At 43.2% G+C, this 24,699-nt stretch overlaps 2 protein-coding genes across 4 annotated transcripts in view; one reads left to right on the top strand and one right to left on the bottom strand.

The window, feature by feature from the left end:
* The window catches only part of LOC126263659 (elongation of very long chain fatty acids protein AAEL008004-like), a 121,056-nt gene extending 104,918 nt beyond the window's left edge, over positions 1 to 16,138 (top strand). Inside the window, exons 5-7 of the mRNA XM_049960768.1 lie at positions 5,324 to 5,380; positions 9,197 to 9,445; positions 15,685 to 16,138. Of these exons, the coding sequence (XP_049816725.1) occupies positions 5,324 to 5,380; positions 9,197 to 9,445; positions 15,685 to 15,855 (477 nt within the window). The 3' untranslated portion in view covers positions 15,856 to 16,138. The remainder of the gene's footprint in view (positions 1 to 5,323; positions 5,381 to 9,196; positions 9,446 to 15,684) is intronic.
* Positions 1 to 24,699, bottom strand: part of LOC126263658 (oxysterol-binding protein-related protein 9) — a 518,089-nt gene that overhangs the window by 469,932 nt on the left and 23,458 nt on the right. The window lies entirely within an intron of this gene.

The raw sequence follows: 24,699 nt of genomic DNA, 5'->3' as shown, positions 1-24,699 counted from the left end.
TACTATATACATCAAGCACACATCTTAACTTACAGCATACTACCACGTTGTGTAATTGTTTTAGCACTAGTAATCAGTAAGACTTCATAACAGCAGATTCCAGTAGAGGATGCAATTCTCGTTTGTACGTACACAACTAGTTACGAGTTAACAAGTGTGGAAACGTAGTTTGCCGAGTTGAGCGAGCTCAGGCCTACCCTCGTGACGTACGCGCGCGAACTGTCTTTCTCGTGGGCCTCGGTCTACATTGTATTACGTACGCTTACCCTCCAACAGACGTCGTAAGGTAACTTGCTCAGTTCATACGCAGAAAGGTTGCCTGGTTAGTTTAAATGAGGGGGGGGACCAAACTGATAGGTCATCGATCCCTCGTTCCGATTAAAATAATTCCACGAGGATGGGAGTAAAATAATCGAGACATACAGAACACAACTGGAAGAAAGGAGAAAACCGCAAACATGACAGAAGGGCAACAAACACTAAAATGGGCAAAATCGGACAAGAAAACCTCAGAGACGCAAGAAACGTAGAAGAGATCAAAACAAGAGAGCAGATTACCATGGCTGGCTGACCACCAGGATAGAAAGGAGAAGCCAGCCACTCTGCAACACATTAAAACCTCCACCCTAAAAGCACTAGTGTGGACACAGAGGGACGAAGGACATGCGCTAAAACTTAGATCAAATGATAAAACCCACCCTCACGAATAAAACGTAAAACTAAAGCTGCTGTTCAGGCATCGTCGCCCAACACTGAAGGCAGGGTGCTGGGAAAGTTAAAAATCCGCCGCAGAGCGGGTAAAAGTGGGCAGTCCAACAAGAGGACGACGACCGTCATTTGTGAGCAACAGCGACACGTAGGAGGGCCCTCGCGACGGAGGAGGTGACCATACGTAGACAGTATTGGTGGCAAGAAGTCAAGACTACTTGCATTGCTGTGACCGCCAACGCCAATTGCGGCATGTAGTGAAAAGCTCATTATTTAGGTATAACACGTTTTAAGCAAATTGTTTAGAAAGATGATGACTCATTTACTGGTTTGCATTAAGTGCAGTAAGTAGTGGAGGATCTAAAAATTCCAACAAAGTCGGGAATAATTATGGACTTCAACGCTCCGTGCAGCACAATTTAAAAATGAACGCAGTACGCAAAAGATAACAATTTCTAATACGGCGTTAGTTTTCTAAAAACCTATGTTCTTCCATTTACGGGGAATACTAAATGCTGACCGCTAGTGGGCTCTCGCAAAGATGAAAAAATGGTTCAAATGGCTCTGAGCACTATGGGATTTAACATCTTAGGTCATCAGTCCCCTAGAACTTAGAACTACTAAACCTAACTAACCTAAGGAAATCACACACATCCATGCCCGAGGCAGGATTCGAACCTGAGCCGTAGCGGTCGCGCGGTTCCAGACTGTAGCGCCTAGAACCGCACGGCCACTCCGGCCGGCTATACACTGGTGACAGGTGTAGAAGAAGCGACCGACGCATACTGATCTAAGTCTGAATAATTATTCGCTTTAATCCAAAATAATTTACTCGTACTTTATTGCTAGTAAGTTCGTAAGTAGAACAGAGATGAAAACACTTCTTGTTAAAAAGCGTACTAGTGTGTACAAATTTAAGACGAACACAATTGGGGCAGCTTGTCGCAAAACTTCATAGTTTAAGTGCTGTCTATAAGCCAGATTGGTCCTCGTAGGAAGTTGACGACATAATTATTTTACTATGCATACTGATATCCATGAATGCGACTGATTTGAAGTGAACGCATCCATTCTAGAAATAAGACGAACAAAGCGTTACACTATGTTTTATAGCTCAGGACCAAAATATTCCATTTACTAAACTGAAGAACTGTTAAGCTGCTTTCAAAATTTCAGTGGAATATTGTAATTAAAAGAAAGTATGATCTGCGACAACAATATACGAAAAGGTCAATCTCTTCAGTAGCGTTGGTATGTGCGGTACACATTTTCTTGAAAAAATGTGCCAGTTCTAACAACTGATATTATCAACCTGAGAATAAAATTTTCCTGGTTTAATGCACACTGGGGGCACAAACAATGGAAATATCCGAAGTTAAATAATAGTGATACAAAAAAAAAATCCACAAAAGCCTTGCCGATCCCACTGATTTTCGGAATCAGTTACTTGACACGATACAATTTCTCATCTATCCATCTACAGTTTCGTGGCAGCATCCTCGTATAAGACACTGTTTCGGACCAGCATTCCGTGGAGAATTTCTTCATTCTTTATGGTTCAAACCACAAGAATATGAATGGAGAACCCATGAGGTTTCCTAGTTAGTGAGCTATCCGACAGCTCAACGCGACGAAGCCTACTCATTTACAGAAGATCTTATTAAACAAGCCACTGTGGAGATAGTGAGTTATATGTTATGTAAAAACCAGCAAAAAAACAGCGATATCTCATTTTCGAATGACATCGTACCTCAACGCAAAAATTGAATACCAATACAATGTTGTAAGTATCCGGTCTTGGACACCTCTATGTATTGCGGAACGGATCACTAGATCTCACGAGAAGCGGACCGCCCGTATAAACCGACGCGGGGAGTACTGCGTTGCCAGCGGAGAAGCAATAATAGCAGAATGGGCCGGCCAGGCAAGCTCAGTAACACTGAACGTGGACTACTTAATGTCGACCGAGTAATAAATCCGTTAAGTACTTTTCAGTTCTTCTGATGCTACTTGAGTCGACTGTTAGTGATGTGATTCTGAAGTGGAAACGCGAAGGAACAACCTATCTAAGCCAAGACAAGGCAGATCTAATGTACCGACGGACAGTGACAGCCGAGCATTGGGCGGCGGTCGTAAAAAAACCGTATGAAATCAGTGAAAGCTCTCACTCTTGAGTCCAGAAGTGCTACCAGCATTCCAGCAAGCACAATGACTGTGCGTAGGGAGTTAAAAAGAATGCGTTACAGTGGTCGAGAAGATCCTCAGTTATATATTTCTGTAGTAACTGCGAGGTAAGGAGTAGGTGGTGTTACAATATGGGTGTCTTAATGGTCCAACAGATCATGTCATTGTGGAGTAAAGAGTACATAGCCTTATGGCATGGGTGTCATTTTCATGGTTTTGGCGTGAGTTCTTTATTACGCTTGAGAAAGCCATATCTGTATAATAATATGAACACATTTTAGAGCAATGCGTACTGCGTACAGTAAAAATAGTTGGCAGGCGATGATTGACAGCATCAGTATTATATTTTATTCCGCCTTAAAGCAGAATCTATAAAGCAATGTGGACAGCAACATTCCTAAAATGGACTGGCCTGCCCAGAGTCCCGACCTAAACCCAACTCTTTTGTGTTAAGTTAGAATGTCGACTTCGCTCCAGACCCCAGCGTTCAACATTAACTCCTCTGGTTTCGCCTCTTTGTGAAGAACGGGCTCCCGTTCCTCCACGGACATTCAGCAACCTCACTGAAAGTGAGCCCTCATTAATACGTATAAAGATGCGTTTAATCAGATAGTGTATACGGAATGAACTAACTTTTCGTGTCAAATCACGCAAATTTTCATTACAAACTGATGAATATAAAGATGTAGATGAATTCGCATTACGAACTGCAGTTATTGGATGTCTTTACGAAAACGCATTATTGGAGGATCTTTTATGCAAATGTCCCCAAATATGTGAAATATTTGAGCCTTTAAATTATTTTTTTGAACAGAACAGAACACCATGCGACAACTGCATTGAAATCTGTACCGATTGGCGTATTTTATGGAGGTGTGGAGCTCAAAAATATCGCCCAAAACTGTTCTAACAGCCACTTCATAATCCACAGGCAGACACTTGCAAAGAAAAAAATTATCCCTCTAATTATACGAAGGGTCTTGATGAGGCCATCAAAATTATTAACTTTATAAAATCTTAGCCACTAAATGATCGTTTATTTCGAAGACTATCTGAGGCTGCACCTAGCCCTTCTTTTACATACTGAGGTTAGATGGTTATCTGGAACAGACACACCAGTATATATTTTTGAGCTGAGGGATGAGGTGCTTGGTTTTACTGTATAACACAATTTCAAATTGAAAGGTGGATTATTTAATAGAAATCAAGTGCTTAGAATTGACTACTTAGGATACATATTAAGAAATGAAGGATTTTAACTTTGACCTTCAAAAGGCAAACGAGTAATGTATTTACTGCTCATGCAAAAAGTCTTGCTTAAAAAACAGAATTGTGGTGAAATTCTTGCTCTCCAGCGAGTCTGAGTGCTTCCCAACAATAAAAGGCTTTTTAGAACAGAAGCCATTGTTTTAGATTATTCACTATGTGAAGGGTTCCCCAAATGAACAGCAGATTAAATATACATATGAATTGTTGGTTAAACACTCTTTTATTGTCCACGCACGCCTTTCTACAGTGTCAGCGGAAAAATACGAAACTTTTATTCATCATTAGGAGAAAAAAATACATATAAATATTTAATACATAAAAACAAAAATAATTAAAATTCTAATGCAGTTTAAAAAATAAATATCCTGAACTGGCGCGAAAGGTCATGATGGTACTTTAACTATTTGTAACTACACGTATGTGCGAAACAGGGTTCGCAGCTCATGTGCCGAGAAAAAGAAGTACCGCAGCAGACTGTCGACATGTCATGGAAACACAACTTTCGTCCATAAGAACTATTACTACGTATAGCTGCGAAAATTATCAGTATCACTCACCTCATAAAATAAAAACGGAAAAGTCCTGTCTGGTTATGTTATTTTAAATGCAAAATACTTCAGAACTTTTTGGTTCAGTTTGTAGTACTTTTTTTAAACAATTTTTATTTGAGAATTGTTATTTTCGTTGCAAATAATCCAATAATCCATTCACAGAATGTAGCAAAACATACTTTAGAAACAAAGTAGGGGACCCCCGATAAAAGTGGGGATAAAAGGGATTCCACTTATCGAAAAGATTAAGAAACGCTGGTATAGATGCACGCACCATAATAAATTGAAATTAACTCTTCGACAATTACCATCACCTTCATCGAAACAAAAACTGTTCGCTAGTGACGAAGATGGAAGTAGTCATCCGCAAGTTGTTTCAGGTTACACTGAATGCAAAGTTCCACGAATGTCTTTCATGTAATTTGTGAATGATTGCCTTGTTGCCTTGCAACACTAAAAATCTATTTTCTTCTTCCGGCGAAAAAAAAAATTGTCTCAGGAACAATTTTCTCTGATGTCGTTCATTGCATTTCGAAGCCCACGTGCTTGAGACGTAAAGTGTGTTGTGTGCTCATGCAACTGTAAATAGAATTTTGTTTCCTATGTTTCAGCTCGTGTCGGTGTTCTGGTATGGAATGATCGTACGCATGGCTGACCTCACAGAGACGGTAAGCACGTCACATCTCCGGCGTGAAGTGGCTATCTCCATACTTGATAAGCTATAAATAATAATGAAATGTTACTACCAGTTCAGCTATACCCTCACGCTAGGGAGTAGAGAATAAGCGAAGGCTGAGTCGTGCCCTGAACTTCGACGGAAATTTTCATTGCTGGGTCGGTAATACGTGATCTACTATAACACTGACGTAAAAAAAGTTAAGCATAATCAAAAAATTGTCAAAGAGCGAGTAGGACTAGCGCCCTGAAGGTTCGCTGTAAACTTAATTCTGTGTATAGACAGTTCACCTATCCCGAAATTACAAACCCCTACGATTTCTTCTGCATGTTATCGACATCAATACTGGCAAGATATCGGTCCTTGGAGTTTCAAGACTTTCGCCAATGATTTAATTTTAAGTGATATAACTACAAATTAACTATTTTACGATTTTTTTCTTTGCTTGAATCGTAAAACCTTGCTTCTTGCCAAATTTCATGGTTCTACGAAGGCAGTTCAATAAGTAATGCAACATTTTTTTTCTGAAACAGTGGTTGTTTTATTCAGCATTGAAATACACCAGGTTATTCCCCAATATTTTAGCTACACAACACTATTTTTCAACGTTATCTCCATTCAATGCTACGGCCTTACGCCACCTTGAAATGAGGGCCTGTATGCCTGCACGGTACCATTCCACTGGTCGATGTCGGAGCCAACGTCGTACTGCATCAATAACTTCTTCATCATCCGCGTAGTGCCTCCCATGGATTGCGTCCTTCATTGGGCCAAACATATGGAAATCCGACGGTGCGAGATAGGGGCTGTAGGGTGCATGAGGAAGAACAGTCCACTGAAGTTTTGTGAGCTCCTCTCGGGTGCGAAGACTTGTGTGAGGTCTTGCGTTGTCATGAAGAAGGAGAAGTTCGGTCAGGTTTTTTGTGCCTACGAACACGTTGAAGTCGTTTCTTCAATTTCTGAAGAGTAGCATAATACACTTCAGAGTTGATCGTTTGACCATGGGGAAGGACATCGAACAGAATAACCCCTTCAGCGTCCCAGAAGACTGTAACCATGACTTTACCGGCTGAGGGTATGGCTTTAAACTTTTTCTTGGTAGGGGAGTGGGTGTGGCGCCACTCCATTGATTGCCGTTTTGTTTCAGGTTCGAAGTGATGAACCCATGTTTCATCGCCTGTAACAATCTTTGACAAGAAATTGTCACCCTCAGCCACATGATGAGCAAGCAATTCCGCACAGATGGTTCTCCTTTGCTCTTTATGGTGTTCGGTTAGACAACGAGGGACCCAGCGGGAACAAACCTTTGAATATCCCAACTGGTGAACAATTGTGACAGCACTACCAACAGAGATGTCAAGTTGAGCACTGAGTTGTTTGATGGTGATCCGTCGATCATCTCGAACGAGTGTGTTCGCACGCTCCGCCATTGCAGGAGTCACAGCTGTGCACGGCCGGCCCGCACGCGGGAGATCAGACAGTCTTGCTTGACCTTGCGGCGATGATGACACACGCTTTGCCCAGCGACTCACCGTGCTTTTGTCCACTGCCAGATCACCGTAGACATTCTGCAAGCGCCTATGAATATCTGAGCAGCCCTGGTTTTCCGCCAAAAGAAACTCTATCACTGCCCGTTGTTTGCAACGCACATCCGTTACAGACGCCATTTTAACAGCTCCGTACAGCGCTGCCACCTGTCCGAAGTCAATGAAACTATACGAGACGAAGCGGGAATGTTTGAAAATATTCCACAAGAAATTTCCGATTTTTTCAACCAAAATTGGCCGAGAAAAAAAATGTGTTGCATTACTTATTGAACTGCCATCGTAGATAGACGGGAAGTGCCCTATTGGTTTTGATGAGTGAGTTTGCGAGTATCAAAATATGTGAGATAAATGACCGTATCTTTTGATTGTACCGACTTCGACAGCAGCTAGAATCGAATGAACAATACGGTCCATGAAGAATTAATCTCGACCAAGTGGGCCTCTGAAAAATAGCGCGTGTATCTGCAGCATCCCCCTCCCCCCCAACCAACCACATGACAGAAAACTGTTATCCTTTTCCTTCTGAAGGATGAACGACAGTAGTACTTTGCAGAAACATTCCATCACTGATTCACATTTTTATCTCCATTATAAACGGTCCTGGCTTAGTACTGCCTTGAGTAGTGGGACACACCTAACACTTTCGGGTCATACTTACATAGATGGACTATTTTTTTCTATACTCTTAACATGAAGTAGTTGGGATATAAAATCCCCGGTGAGCCCGCAGGCAGAGTGCATAGTGGGGTTCTAGGTGCCTTTCTCTCTGTACAACAGAGATATTTGACAGAACGCTAAAAGTGAGAACTGCCTACGTCAACAGTCAATTATACATTCATTTCCGAACATTATTTCCCTATCTCAAAGTACTCAGTTTAGGATCATCCTCCATCTTCATAATTTGTACCCGAAAGATTTGGGACATTAACAAAGCTCTACAACTCTGATACAATACGAAAGAGAAACTGCAGCTCCTGAGAGACAGTAAACTGAAGATTGCTGTTTGTCAGACGTTGTTGGCTTTCGTTGTGCAGCTAGGGCCAGATATTGGCCATGTCGTGAAATATTTGTCTTCACCGATATTTTTAATTTACTGTTGTCTCAGGACCATCGGCAAGATGTGCTAGACCTTCATGAAATGCGAGGATTGTAACTAGCAAAATACGAGAAAGTTTTTGTAGTGGACTGACAAGGCAGCCAGTCCACAGTGACGGGTAGCCGAAAGGGCATACGTACACACACGCCGACTGGCGCGAAGTCTGGAACAGGATTCGTAATGAATGTGATAAAGAAAAGAACGTAGCTACTAGAACACTTAACTTTTATACCGTCCTTTGGTATACAGCATTCTTGATGATACAAGTGAGACTCTTTAGATTCATGAAGTAACTAATGGCGCCTTGCTAGGTCGTAGCCATGGACTTAGCTGAAGGCTATTCTAACTGTATCTCGGCAAATGAGAGAAAGGCTTCGTCAGTGTAGTCGCTAGCAAAGTCGTCGTACAACTGGGGCGAGTGCTAGTCAGTCTCTCGAGACCTGCCTTGTGGTGGCGCTCGGTCTGCGATCCTGACAGTGGCGACACGCGGGTCCGACATGTACTAATGGACCGCGGCCGATTTAAGCTACCACCTAGCAAGTGTGGTGTCTGGCGGTGACACAGTTTTAAATAATGTATTTCTTGCATTTCATCGTAAACTTCACCAACAGGCTGTAGTCTCCACTCATCGAAAATACGAACGAAAGTGAAATATAATAGGTGTGACGCACAGCTTGTTAGATTTAAATCATGCACCTATGCCAATCAGGGATTTCCTACAGAAAGCATAATTTCGTTTTCTGGATAACTCCAGTCATTCATTTAGGGTAATTGCTCGTCTTTTTCCTTTTAGCTTTCCTCCCCGATTATGCTTAACTTTTCGACATTAGTGTACTTGCGGAAACTGGCGTCTTCCTGTTAACTGAAGGCGTACGCAGAAGGCTGCCTTATCTCTAATGTAAACTTCGCGACATAGTGACCCAGTCAGCCATGCTAGCTAGTATAGCAAAGGCGCATTCCCTGTTATCAAAGGGTATTCGATTCAGCTCTCTCTATCTCTCTCTCTCTCTCTCTCTCTCTCTCTCTCTCTCTCTCTCACACACACACACACACACACACACACACACACACACAGAGAGAGAGAGAGAGAGAGAGAGAGAGAGAGAGATATGGGGGGGGGATAAAATTATCTCTATTGTTAGTGTCAAACTGACTTTGTTGACAGGCTATTTTCGTGCTGCGCAAGAAATTCTTGCAAGCTTCCTTCCTACACCTGTACCACCATACGACATCACTGCTGCTCAGCTGGTCCGTAGCTAAGTACACGGCTGGTGGGGTGTGTGTATTCCCACTGATGGTCAACTCGCTGGTGCACACCGTCATGTACACATACTACCTGCTGTCTGCTATCGGTGCCCTTACAGCCACAGAGACTGTACTGCACTGGAAGAGGCGCCTCACGACGTTTCAGATGGTAGGTCCACAATCTATAGATGATTCGAATTTGAAGTCAGAACACAAAACCAGTACATTACCAATAGCCGGCCGCGGTGGTCTAGCGGTTCTGGCGCTGCAGTCCGGAACCGCGGGACTGCTACGGTCGCAGGTTCGAATCCTGCCTCGGGCATGGGTGTGTGTGATGTCCTTAGGTTAGTTAGGTTTAAGTAGTTCTAAGTTCTAGGGGACTTATGACCTAAGATGTTGAGTCCCATAGTGCTCAGAGCCATTTGAACCATTTGAACCAATAATGCTGAATTACTTTTTTCTTTTTTCCTTTTTTACCAAATGCTTAATGCTTACAGCGCCAAGGCCAGAATACTCAACGGGGAATTTGAAATTATAACATGAAAATAGCATAGAGGTAAATAAAGACAACGTAAACCACACAACAAAACAGCTGCAAAGAAACGATAAAGAAATGAAGCTGCTATTTGGGATTGTTTTCCATTAATGACATATGACGAACTGACAGCCTTATATACAGAATCTCGCACAGATTACCAACAATACACTATTTTACTCTACGTCAAATACAGGCGTGAACCTGCTACTTTCATTGAGAGCTGACGTTTGATCCACATTTCAGAACAGGCAATTAAAATACGATCTAGATTCTTAGCATTTGGAAGTCCGATGTTGAGGTTTTACGATGAAAAGTATACAGATTTCTTGAATTTACGCCGACGGCAATGACTAGAAAAATATAGAGAATACAATGCTACCGCAGTTGTTATCAGGCTACACACTCATTTGGGAATCTGGATTGCACTGTATCAGCGCCAAAAGTAGCTCTTCGATGAAAGTCTGCAACACACTGAGGGGACAAACGTCACGGGATAGCGATATGCACATATAGAGATGGCGATAGTATCGCGTACGCAATGTATAAAAGGACAGCGAATTGACGGAGCTGTCGTTTGTACTCAGCTGACTCATGTGAAAATATTTCAGACGTTACTATGGCGGCACGACGGGACTTAACAGACTCTGAACATGGATTCGCAATTAGAGCTAGACGTATGGGACATTCCGTTTCGGAAATCTTTAGCGAATTCTATATTCCGAGACCCACAATGTCAAGAGTGTGTCGAGAATACTAAATTTCAGGCATTACCTCTCACCACAGACAACACAGTGGCCGACGGCCTTCACTTAACGAGCAAGTGCAGCGGCGTTTGCATAAAGCACAGAGTTGTCAGTGTTAACAGACAAGCAACACTGCGTGAAATATCCGCAGAAATCAATGTGGGATGTACGACGAACGGGTCCGTTAGGATTGTGCGACGCAATGCAATGTCTTTTTTCTATTTCTTTTTGTAAAATATTAAGCAGCTATATTCCATTCACTTCAGCAGACCTGAATCCTTGCATTGTTTGACCAGAGTACACCAAAAGCCTCTCCAGGGTGTATACGTGGACAAGGAAAAAAAAAAAACCCGGATTTTTTCCGGATTTCCCCCGGATAAAAACACACTTTTTCCATGTTATTACGTGACCGTATGTGTTCCCTCGGAACTGTAAAACTTATCAATCCTTTGAATGGTTATGTTTTTATACACTTTAGGAAACGAAACTCAGGGAAGAAAACTTCTTATGGAAAGATTTTTGATGTGCAGCAACATGTACGCTGCATATTTTCGTATTACGAAAGTATAAATTCGAATTCCACCAAACACCTCATGTTACTTTTCGAACCACTGTAATCGAGAGATTGCGATGCTTTTGTAAGCCAGTCATAGCTCGTGTCACGTGATCCCGCCAGCCGATGACAGCGGATATTCAGACCACAGGACATGTGATGTAGTCAGCTAATAGCAACATCACTATTAAGTAGCGCGGATCCACAAACAGGAAAAGTTAATGTTTTAAATTAATATATAAAGTGTTACTACAAGAAAAGAAAAGCTTTCACATATAATGTTGATATTTTTTGCGCGTGTTACACTTTAAGGTATATCACACAAATGTGCCAGCAAGATTTTTATCCGAGTCCAGTGGCTTGTCCTCAAAGTTTTCCACAAATAAATTAGCTACCGCAGAGGAGAGACAGCTTCCCGTAGCACTACATCAATTTGCTCAAATATCGACATGACTATCTGATCTTCGGGCTCGAAATAGTTCTAAATGGCTCGTCATCATACGTTCTGTGATTTAAGAAATTTATCGTACATTCTCACACATAGTTCAACTTGCGTAAAAGGACATTTACTTTGAAATTTGTAACGCTTTTGAAACCACCATTCGCAACATTTTCCCGCGACCTGTTACAAACAGGTTCGTTTCAGTATTCATCCGAGAGCGCCAGATAACGCGCCACCGCGCTTTTGCAGCTGCTATGACGCAGGAAGCCCCTATGTTCGTACGTGTAGAACATTAAAAGATCTTACATTATGTCGTAAAAGAAAAAAGACATCAGAAAATACTCTAAGAGCATCGGAATTTCGTGAACCTTACTAAAATGGAACATTTAAATTGCGTACTTAAAGAGCACATTCCTATGTCCAGATTCCCAATGAAATAGGTCTCGACCTGATATTAAGCTTTTCAGTGTGGGTTTCGGGATGTAAATTTTCTTGGAGTACCAGTACTGTATTAACTCATTTTTAATTCTTTATTATGGCATAATGCTATACGTACTAGAAGATGAAAACGTGGACTTGAAATGCAGCGAGCAGTTTAAATTAGCCAACAGTATGAAACTAAACACTTTGTTTCAAACACATTGACTGCCTCAGCGTAAAAGATTAATAAAACCAAATTTCCTTAGCAAACCGACAACAATAACTTCATTGTTCTACAAGGCGATTAATGCATGGCTGTCAGAAAAGTGGAAATAAAATAAAATCTAAAACTCATAACGTGTATTAGCCTTCCGTAATTATGTGAATGTATTTTAATTCACTTGATAGCTCCCGGCCACAGAAATCAGTTTTGTTTTCATTTGACGTGAGAGCAGTAGACGAATAGGAAACAGCAAAATCACTAAATGTAAACAGATCACGTGGAGACTACACACTTCCCCACTATAACTCAGGCTGCTCTGTGCACCAGTCTCGGATCTACGACATTTCCGAACCGGGGCAATACTGAGATAGTGGCACAACCCCCCCCCCCTCCCAGCCCCCCCCCCCGCCACCACCATCGAGCGTTTGAGATACCGCGTCAAAAATTTAAACAAATCGAATTTCCAAAAATATGTTCATTTCGTAGCGCACATTTTTCTGAAGATTCTGATACATAAAACATATACGTTCGAGGAAATGTAAGACATGTTATTTCGTCTTATGTGTGCCAGAGTGCAGTGCCACCCCTCTTCACACAGCATTCTTCTATCGCACGTCGCTGTATTTCGCTCCGTGGAATTGAAACGTGTAAATTTTGTACGGGATGCCGTCAAACTATATTCAGGACAGTGGAAATTAAAATTTCCTGTGGTGCCTCTACTGCTCCCAGTCGTACGATTTGACATCCTGCCCCTCTTTTTTTTAAAAAAATAAAACAACTCGCAATTCATAGTGGATGGGATTATTTGTAATCGGGAGAACAAGAACTCTTCAGAAAATTTGCACTCTTTATTGCCTGTTAGCTAATAACTTTCTGTTTTGGGTGACATAAAATTAAATATAGGATACATAAAACCAGTAAAGACAAGAGACAAGCAATACAGCACACATTTCTTCAATCCTTAGCTCCTAGCACTATTTTCCTTCTAATCTTGCTACAGTTTTACATGGCGTGCCTTCCTTTCTGCGAAAGAATCTATTACCTCATCAAAGTTCGTCAAACATTTTGCTACATGAAAAATCGAAATATCGTTGTCGAATACTGCGTAAGCTGTTAATACAAATAGCACCCAAGACTGGTGTGGTTTCTCGATCTGCTTTCGTCTATTTTGTCACTGTCTGCTAAGACAAAACAAAATAAGCCTTTCTAACACTGCAGAAAATGTAACATACACCATATAAACGAGACTGTTCTAGCACAAATGGTCATTTTTATAACATGACAGAATGTAATTCAGGAAGACCAACCTAAAATGCCTATTAAGTCTACTACAAGCAAAAAGCTTTAAGTTAGACAATAGTTCCACATTTCAAAATGGTTCAAATGGCTCTGAGCACTGTGGGACTTAACATCTGAGGTCATCAGTCCCCTAGATCTTAGAACTACTTAAACCTAACTAACCTAAGGACATCACACACATCCATGCCCGAGGCAGGCTTCGAACCTGCGACCGGAGCAGTCACGCGGTTCCAGACTGAAGCGCCTAGAACCGCTCGGCCACACCGGCCGGCTTCACATTTCATTCATACGCTCCACTTTCTCGAGCATGAAATCGAAAAGTAGTAGTACGAGATTTTTATATAAATTTGGAATCGTCATATTCTTCCTTAATTTGTGTGATGTCCCCGTTTCTTCTCCTTCTTCGTTCTAACAAACAATCTTTTCATGACTAATTCTGGAACTATTCCTGCCTTTGTCAAAACTCATTCGCCGTGATAGACCAACATGCGCTGGATGCTAGGCGCTCTCTGAAAAGGTTTTTTCTCCTCAAGAATATGAATTTGGCGCCTCCCGCCCCCCTCCTCATAGATATGGGCCCGCTGCGCATGCGTGAATCTGGCAGCTTGGGCGCGGCAGTAAAATTTTTCCCGGTTGCATCTAGCTGCGACTGCTTACACAGCCAACAGCCACATTTCTGTAGCCAGAAACGGGAGAAGGTACTATTCATACGCCACTCAACTGCCCATGCGCATGAGCCCGCTCGTAACTCCCAAAACTAATTAATGTAAACACTTGTGACGTCACGCTCATCGCCGGCAATTTGTTGTTACGACGCATTGCACAGTCTTCCAAAAGCCTTTGACACATTTTGTTGTTGAAAAACGCTTGTATGAGCACTGTGTTTTGTTTTGCAATTTATGTTCTATTTTTTTTTCTCGTTCACGTTGTATTGTTGCAGTATTATTCTGCAGTAGCGGGATACAGTAATTGTTAGAGTATCAATTCTTACTAGTCAAAACTACAAAAATTTAACTGAAAACTAAAATAACGTAACATTCCCGGAATTCTAAAAAATTTCCAGGTTTTTTCCCGGTTTTCTCCCGGATGAAAAAATTCCCGGATTTTTCCCGGATCTCCCGGTTGTCCCGGGTCGTATACACCCTGCTCTCCGTTACCTTGATACAAATTAACTCCCTATCCACCAACTCAGGGGATGGCGTCACCAGGGCCGATTATTTATCCTCAATAACACTGTTGACATTTCAATCGTTTATTTGTATCTGATAGTAATGTGTGGCGTAGGCGATAATTTTTTTATGAACTACTTCTTCGTGGTGTGCAATAAAGATTCAAATTAAGAAATGGGATTCTTATTTTCTTAACTCAGTTACGCCTAAAAGAGGTTTTCCACTTTTTTTAAAAAGCTGGTAGCTACTCCAACTTTCTCAAAGAATCAGGAAGACTAAAATTTTAGAGAGGGCGGGAAGCATTGTAAGACTTTTTAAGAAGGAATAGTACACTCCTAAATTTATAGCTCTGTCATATCTGTAATTAAACGCGCACCTTCAACTAGACAGAAAAAAAAGGAATTACCAAAGGTTTTCTTCGTGAACTGCTAGTAAAAGGAAGTGGAACATCAAATTAGTTTTTTTTATCTTAAGCAAACAAATCATGCAACATCCTGACCACTTCGCTAACCCAATCATTTAACTTGCAAGAGAAAAGTCACAATCAGTCACATTCAACATAGTTGACTGATCTTTCCTCTTCACCACCTCCTCCCACGTATGCTATCTGCCTATTACCACTGACGCTGAGAGTACTGCAACAGGTAAGCAGATGGATCCAGGTATCACCCTTTCAGACGTTACCTATGATTTAAATATTTTTAAAGCACGAATAATTTACGTGCCTGATATTAAGTCAAAATGTATGAGCACTAAGCTCCAGAACGAGTTATGTCGACACATATAAACACATACTCAGCATTTGATGAGGGAATCAAGTCAGAGGAGGATAGATTACAAGGAGTGGAAACAAACTTCGATTGGAGATACATAACTCGGCTCCGTCACAGGTTTGTACGCTTTTTCTGTAACAGTATCCAAATTGTCACACTTACAAAAACTGTATATTAGCGTAATTTTATATGCTGACGGTTCAGTGTGTACAGCTTATTTCTAACGGTATCGTACATTGTGTTTGCAGGTGCAGTTCGTTATCCTCATAATCCACTCGATGAATATGATTCATCCTGACTGTCCAGTGCCTCGAGTGCTCTTTTACCTTCATTTCCCGAACCTCGTTATGAATTTCTATCTCTTCTACGGATTCTACCAACGAGCGTACAATCATGCAACGAAGTGTGCTAAAGACTGAACATGGTGTTTTAGTATCAACAGCATAAGTTTCAAGAGACTAGTAAACAAGTTTTCAGTTACTGGGCAACGGACCTCATGGACAACGTGCTACTAATTTTTAGAACTCACCACAGAATAGACCGCCCTGGTCTGTAAGTGTTATTGCTCTCGTCTGACAGTTCAACAATATGAATCGTTGCCAAACAAGGTCAGAATTGATGCGTGTGAATTCTCGCACTCAACTTTTGTCAGTCCATATGTACAAAGTTTTCCTTAATAAAACAGTAATGTATAGCAAGCACGTCATTTATTTTCCTTTACATGTTTTTTGAGAGGAGCAATATACAGTCTACTACATTTCTCAATGCTTTAAAGACACATTATCGCCTGCTAAAAGCTTAGGTCAAGAAAGGGGGAGAGGGAAATCATAATTTGTGTACAGTAGCGCAGCGCAAACCGGTTCTATGAAGCCACTACAAGCTAATCAAGTTGCGATGTACGTACTGTTTATTAAGTGTTCCATTCAGAAACACACCAAAGAGTACAATATCTGAATGAATGAGCCAAAATGGAAATGTTCATGCGTCGAATGGCAACGAAGAACAAAATAAAAGCAAACGTCTCCAGGAAATCGGCAAAACGTGGCCCTTTCAACACTGAATACTGCAAGGCAGCATACAATTTTTGTTCGGTAAAAGAAAATTTCTAATTCCTCCGTGGTTATGTTTGCTACTGCTCTGGACTAGTGCTGTTTGTAAGACGTCTCCCTCCTCGAAACCTAAGAAATGAATGAGTACTGTAATACTGGAGTCCGCTGCCCTCTAACGACAGGAGCAGCGCATTGCAGCGGTCTTCCACTTCTCCTTACACCGTTGTTACACAGAGACTATTTTCGTTTCGCCTACTTTATACCACTTCGAAGCACAACAGCGGAAGAGAAGTTGAGGGAGTCAACGCAGAAACATACCAACGAAAATAACGGTCATACTGATAAGGACAGAACAGCTGGTGTGCCATCAGCAAAAGGAGTCGCCTACCTCTTATTTGTTATGAACGCTCCAGCGGTCATTACAGGAAATGTCTTCAGTGGAGGTAATATATCCCACAGACACATGCATCGCACATTAAAAAGTGGAGTATTATTTAATATAATTCTAAGTGTTACAATGTTACAAGGCGGGCTGTTTCGAAGCGTGGAAGACCGCTCGCTGAGAATTACCAAATGATGTCGATGATGGTTTATTTATTTTTATTTAGCGTATGGCACATCACAAACAAATAGTATTACAATTAACTTAAAATACAAACTAATATTCAAGCCAAGAATATAGTCTACCGATCCCTCCGTGATCACCACGAACTCTTTTGGATCGCCAGGGAAAGCTCTCAGAGGAGGTTCTTGAATGACGTGGCGAACAGTCTACTATTCAGCGCCACAATCTTAACTCTGTAAAGTTATTCTTTCTTCCACTTGTGCAGAAACGGCACAACTTCCAATGCTGGTTCTCACTCAGTTAAGAACAACCGACCAGATCTTCAGTGGCAATTCAAAGCCAGGTGGTTTCCTAGATATGCATGGCATAGCAAGTTGATTTGTCGTAGCATTAATCTGCTGTATTGTGCCTCCAACAGTCATTAGTATTAAAGCTGTTTCATATGAACATTCTTGCGGTTTCCAGCGAAGCCTATCTTTGCTGATGATTGGAATGTCTGCGAGAACAGGATGTTTCCGTATTTTTTTATGCTCGGATGTTATTTTGGTACTGAATCGTTTAGTACCCTCGTTTTCAGTGTCCTTGCCAACAAGGGAATCTTACGGGCTGATCCTATTCGGCTTTCTTCTTTCTTACAAGATTTGAATGCAAGCACACGGATATCAATTTCAAAAATCAGTACGGTGCAGGTCTCACAAAAACTCGAAAAAACGCCTCTGAAGATAAGGTTTCGGAGTCCTGTTAAGCAAAAAACACGATAACAAACACATTATGCAGCGCTGTCAGCCACCGACGAATACGTCAGTAAACAAATTATTGTACTTAACTAGGCTCAGAAATCTCTTTTCAATGCCGATTTTTTAGTGAATCACGACGTACTAATTTAGGGTACTGACTTATAAATCCAGTAACTATCAAGATAACCGAAGAGGGCCATTTCGTAAGGTTCCATGGTTTGGCCCTGGACGGGCCAATCGGGACCGACCGACAGCCGTGTCATCTGGACAAGGTATGGACGAGCAAGTAGTCACCACACCACTCTCCTGGTCGTTATGGGGTATCTCGAGCTTGGAACTGTCACCGCTCGGCCAAGTAGCTCCTCATAAGGCTGAGTGTAATCCGTTCCAGAACTCCACCGAGTAAAACTCCCTGGCAGTACAGGTAATCGAACCCGGGTCTCTAGCAAGGCATTCAGACGCACTGACCAGTCAGCTGCGGAAGCAGACTTAGTCCGTAAGGTTCCTTGTAAAATAAAGACGAATGCTGTTGAAGTACCATCTAACATCACCATTAAGAATCTATTAGTGGTTTTTACATTTTGTTCTACGTATGGCGCCTTAAAGTAGTAAAGGAGTTTTGCTACTTGGGGAGCAAAATAACTGATGATGGTCGAAGTAGCGAGGATATAAAATGTAGACTGGCAATGGCAAGGAAATCGTTTCTGAAGAGAAATTTGTTAACATCTAGTATAGATTTAAGTGTCAGGAAGTCGTTTCTGAAAGTATTTTTATGGAGTGTAGCCATGTATGGAAGTGAAACATGGACGATAACCAGTTTGGACAAGAAGAGTATAGAAGCTTTCGAAATGTGGTGCTACAGAAGAATGCTGCAGATAAGGTGGGTAGATCACGTAACTAATGAGGAGGTATTGAATAGGATTGGGGAGAAGAGAAGTTTGTGGCACAACTTGACTAGAAGAAGGGATCGGTTGGTAGGACATGTTTTGAGGCATCAAGGGATCACAAATTTAGCATTGGAGGGCAGCGTGGAGGGTAAAAATCGTAGAGGGAGACCAAGAGATCAATACACTAAGCAGATTCAGAAGGATGTAGGTTGCAGTAGGTACTGGGAGATGAAGCTTGCACAGGATAGAGTAGCATGGAGAGCTGCATCAAACCAGTCTCAGGACTGAAGACAACAACAACAACATTGCGCCATATTTATCACGACGAACGGGCCAATGTTACCCTCGCCAAGCCAAGCTGCATGTACAGTATTACAGTAGAAACTGAACTGTGCGAGTGCTGAACATTACAAAACATAGCGTTCGTAGATGGCAAAAGATCATCTTGAATACATCTGGAACGGAGTCGTAATATACAAGATGGTTCAGGAAAAGTGTGTAATTTTCAAAAGCTTAGTAACGCTAATGGTCCGTAGCACAGGGCTGTTGAAAAGGCTTTCTTTTGTACGGGTCCCGGAGGAAGACAGTATCAGTTGTCACTTCCTGCAACGTTGGCGTAAGACACGAACTTAAAGTTAGACGCTGTTTCAGAGGAAAGACTCCCCACGGTTAAACATTTTGTAAGAATGAAGTTAGAATTATTTGAGAGAATGTTCCGACAGAGTTTTCTTTGGAGGAACCGACGTGGGACAACAGTTTTGATAGGAAAATAATTGGTGCGGTGACTTCTTTGACGTCAAAGGTTCGAAAGTTGAAGGTAGAGATGACAGACCGTAGTGTACAAACGAATGCGTCGGGGGGAATACTTACCGCCGTGTAGGCACGACCCTTAATTGGTTTTCCAAAGCATATTTATTGATTTTGACAATATCTACATACTTAGATGTTAATTTGAACAACACTTAAGGGGCTTCACACGTCGCCACTCAACCAAATGTCGTTAAGTTGGACGATGCTGTCTAGTAGTGTACTTGCTCATTGATTGTCGCTGATGGCCGTCTGGTTGTGACTCTAGGGTTAGCGTCTTTTTTTATATCTTGGAGAAACCGGGGGGCTTATTGCCAGCAGATTCCAAAACTACCGTGGTGATTCGTGTCACGTCCCGCGTGGCAGAACAGCAAAGTGATAGTAATGCAATATGCGAGTAGCTAATTCGCCAGGGCGGGACTATCTTGTCGATCGGAGTTAGCTTCAGCCAGATGAGTGCTTTTGTTCACCCGCTTCAGCGTTTGTACACAAAGTTAAACGGAGGGCAAAGGGGTTCAATAATACACTCCTGGAAATTGAAATAAGAACACCGTGAATTCATTGTCCCAGGAAGGGGAAACTTTATTGACACACTCCTGGGGTCAAATACATCACATGATCACACTGACAGAACCACAGGCACATAGACACAGGCAACAGAGCATGCACAATGTCGGCACTAGTACAGTGTATATCCACCTTTCGCAGCAATGCAGGCTGCTATTCTCCCATGGAGACGATCGTAGAGATGCTGGATGTAGTCCTGTGGAACGGCTTGCCATGCCATTTCCACCTGGCGCCTCAGTTGGACCAGCGTTCGTGCTGGACGTGCAGACCGCGTGAGACGACGCTTCATCCAGTCCCAAACATGCTCAATGGGGGACAGATCCGGAGATCTTGCTGGCCAGGGTAGTTGACTTACACCTTCTAGAGCACGTTGGGTGGCACGGGATACATGCGGACGTGCATTGTCCTGTTGGAACAGCAAGTTCCCTTGCCGGTCTAGGAATGGTAGAACGATGGGTTCGATGACGGTTTGGATGTACCGTGCACTATTCAGTGTCCCCTCGACGATCACCAGTGGTGTGCGGCCAGTGTAGGAGATCGCTCCCCACGCCATGATGCCGGGTGTTGGCCCTGTGTGCCTCGGTCGTATGCAGTCCTGATTGTGGCGCTCACCTGCACGGCGCCAAACACGCATACGACCATCATTGGCACCAAGGCAGAAGCGACTCTCATTGCTGAAGACGACACGTCTCCATTCGTCCCTCCATTCACGCCTGTCGCGACACCACTGGAGGCGGGCTGCACGATGTTGGGGCGTGAGCGGAAGACGGCCTAACGGTGTGCGGGACCGTAGCCCAGCTTCATGGAGACGGTTGCGAATGGTCCTCGCCGATACCCCAGGAGCAACAGTGTCCCTAATTTGCTGGGAAGTGGCGGTGCGGTCCCCTACGGCACTGCGTAGGATCCTACGGTCTTGGCGTGCATCCGTGCGTCGCTGCGGTCCGGTCCCAGGTCGACGGGCACGTGCACCTTCCGCCGACCACTGGCGACAACATCGATGTACTGTGGAGACCTCACGCCCCACGTGTTGAGCAATTCGGCGGTACGTCCACCCGGCCTCCCGCATGCCCACTATACGCCCTCGCTCAAAGTCCGTCAACTGCACATACGGTTCACGTCCACGCTGTCGCGGCATGCTACCAGTGTTAAAGACTGCGATGGAGCTCCGTATGCCACGGCAAACTGGCTGACACTGACGGCGGCGGTGCACAAATGCTGCGCAGCTAGCGCCATTCGACGGCCAACACCGCGGTTCCTGGTGTGTCCGCTGTGCCGTGCGTGTGATCATTGCTTGTACAGCCCTCTCGCAGTGTCCGGAGCAAGTATGGTGGGTCTGACACACCGGTGTCAATGTGTTCTTTTTTGCATTTCCAGGAGTGTATATCTGATTTTACGAGATTATTTACTGCGCTCTTTAATGGTGTGCTGACCCTTTCCAGTGTCTACATCTACATCCGTAATCCGCAAGCCACCTGACGGTGTGTGTTCTTGTATTCGTGCAAAGTACAATGAGGCACGCACGTGGGAGCGCTGTATAAGGAAAGTGCATCACAGGTTAAAGGGCAGGTAGGTTTAAGAGCTCGAGAATGTGCGACTGGGCTTCAAGTACGCAACATCCAAAGGTAGGTCTTTGTTTAGTTAAAATCACGCACCCATGTTAGCCCACCGCTTGCCGTTCTAGGAAAGTTGTTCGATAGTACATAGCTGAAGTAAGTAAAGCTCTGCCACACAGGTTTTAGACACGAATCGCCAGGACAGTTTTGGAATCTGCTGCGAGTGGGTCACACGATTTTCCCAAGAAACAACGTATGCTATCAACACAGCCGCAACCAGACAGTCATAAGCAACTCTCTACAGCAACAGTAAGCAACTACACAACTGGACAACTAACATCTAGTTCTTTCTCTCGGTGGAAACTGTTGGAATAATTTATCTGCGATGTTATGAGGGGCAGATTTTTATTCTAGTCGGCATCCATAGACACGGGTTCCCAGGTAAATGCCGTGTTTGACTTCCGCAAGGCGTTCGATACAGTTCCCCACAGTCGTTTAATGAACAAAGTAAGAGCATATGGATTATCAGACCAATTGTGTCATTGGATTGAAGAGTTCCTAGATAAAAGAACACAGCATGTCATTCTCAATGGAGAGAAGTCTTCCGAGGTAAGAGTGATTTCAGGTGTGCCGCAGGGGAATGTCGTAGGCCGTTGCTATTCACAATATACATAAATGACCTTGTGGATGACATCGGAAGTTCACCGAGGCTTTTGCGGATAATGCTGTGGTATATCGAGAGGTTGTAACAATGGAAAACTGTACTGAAATGCAGGAGGATCTGCAGCGAATTGACACATGGTGCAGGGAATGGCAATTGAATCTCAATGGAGACAAGTGTAACGTGCTGCGAATAGTTAGAAAGAAAGATCCCTTATCATTTAGCTACAATATAGCAGGTCAGCAACTGGAAGCAGTTAATTCCATAAATTATCTGGGAGTACGCATTAGGAGTGATTTAAAATGGATTGATCATATAAAGTTGATCGTCGGTAAAGCAGATGCCAGACAGATTCATTGGAAGAATCCTAAGGAAATGCTATCCGAAAACAAAGGAAGTAGGTTACAGTACGCTTGTTCGCCCACTGCTTTAATACTGCTCAGCAGTGTGGGATCCGTACCAGATAGGGTTGATAGAAGAGATAGAGAAGATCCAACGGAGAGCAGCGCGCTTCATTACAGGATCATTTAGTAATCGCGAAAGCGTTACGGAGACGATGGATAAACTCCAGTGGAAGACTCTGCAGGAGAGACGCTCAGTAGCTCGGTACGGGCTTTTGTTGAAGTTTCGAGAACATACCTTCACCGAGGAGTCAAGCAGTATATTGCTCCCTCCTACGTATATCTCGCGAAGAGACCATGAGGATAAAATCAGAGAGATTAGAGCCCACACAGAGGTATACCGACAATCCTTCTTTCCACGAACAATACGAGACTGGAATAGAAGGGAGAACCGATAGAGGTACTCAAGGTACCCTCCGCCACACACCGTCAGGTGACTTGCGGATTATGGATGTAGATGTAAGTTACTACAACAATATTCATAGCTAGGTTACAGGTTTTTGAAATTTACTCGACAGGGCTTTGCGAGAAGCACATCCTCCAGGAATGCCCATTTAACTTTGCTGAGCATTTCTCTTACACCCTGTGTGGGCTGTACCAACTTATGATCCAACAGCGCATGTATGAGTTCGTTCGATGTCACCGATATCCATCCACGCGAAACAGTGATAACAATATGGAAACATCAAAAAAGTAGCCCATTACCACGCCTAATACGGTGTAGGAAAACCGTTAGTACTCAACGCAGTTTCCAGCCATCTAGGAATGGATAATACAGCTCGTATAGTTTTCAGGGGACTCTTACGTCTTTCCTCCTGCAAAATAGGGGCACATTCAGGTAATGATGATGGACGTGGATAGCCATCTCGCACCCTTCTCTCAAAAGAAGACCACAAAAGCTCAATAGTGTTGAGATCTGAAGACTATGGTAGCCACGGCACATACAATTCATCGTTGTGCTCACAAAAAACAGTCCTGGACGATGGAAGTAATGCGAACAGGGGTCCTGTCGTCTTGGCACTCAGCATCACTATTGGTGATCAAGTACCGGGTGATTTAAAAGTCAGTATAAATTTGAAAACTTAATAAACCACGGAATAATGTAGATAGAGGGGTAAAAATTGACACACATGCTTGGAATGACATGGGGTTTTATTATAACCAAAACAAAGTTCACAAAATGTCCGGCAGATGGCGCTGGACAGCAAAACGTCAGTAACTGCGCATGACAATGGTGTATAAAAGGAGCTGTAATAATGAGAAGAGTATCAGGTGCGCCAGCAGTCGCAGCGTGCTGACGTTACCCGAAAAGGCGCTTTTAGTGAAGCTGTATTATCAGAATGGGGAATGTGCTAGTTCAGCGTTACGATCCTATCGCCATAGGAAGTGGATTCTAACGGGTAAAGGCCCGTTGACAAATGCAGCTGTGGCGAGAATGATTTCGAAGTTCGAAGCCGTGGGTTGTTCAAACGATATACCCCGTAGTGGCCGACCGAGCACAAGGCGTAATGCTGCTGAGACAGTTTAGGAAGAAATTGAGACTGTAGCGGGTTCGTCTATACACGGGGAAGTCAGCGCTCGTGCAGTCGCACGTCGCACCGGCATTCCGTACACTACTGTTTGGTTGGCACTGAGGCGTATCCTCCGATGCTATCCGTACAAAATCCATCGGCATCATGAACTGTTACCTGGCGATTTAGTGAAGCGGAGGGCATTTGCGGTGTGTGGCGGAAGATGACCGATATCGGGCCTTTTTTCGTCGAGGAAAGGCGTGATTCTGGTTTTGTAACTGCCACCGTGACGGGTGAGAGGTACGCCGATATGTTACAGAATCGAATCATCCCCAGCCTGGCTGATAAACTGATAAACACCTGCTGGAACGTACGATGTTCATGCAGGATGGCGCTCCACCCCATTTTGCTAGAGGCGCGAAAGATATCTTGCGCGCGTCGTTTGGTGGTGATCGTGTGCTCAGCCGCCACTTTCGTTATGCTTGGCCTCCCAGGTCCCCAGACCTCAGTCCGTGCGATTACTGG

Source organism: Schistocerca nitens, chromosome 6, assembly GCF_023898315.1.
Source record: "Schistocerca nitens isolate TAMUIC-IGC-003100 chromosome 6, iqSchNite1.1, whole genome shotgun sequence".
NCBI lineage: Eukaryota > Metazoa > Arthropoda > Insecta > Orthoptera > Acrididae > Schistocerca > Schistocerca nitens.
The sequence above is the reverse complement of the archived record's forward strand: the minus strand, read 5'-3'. Positions and strand labels throughout refer to the sequence as shown.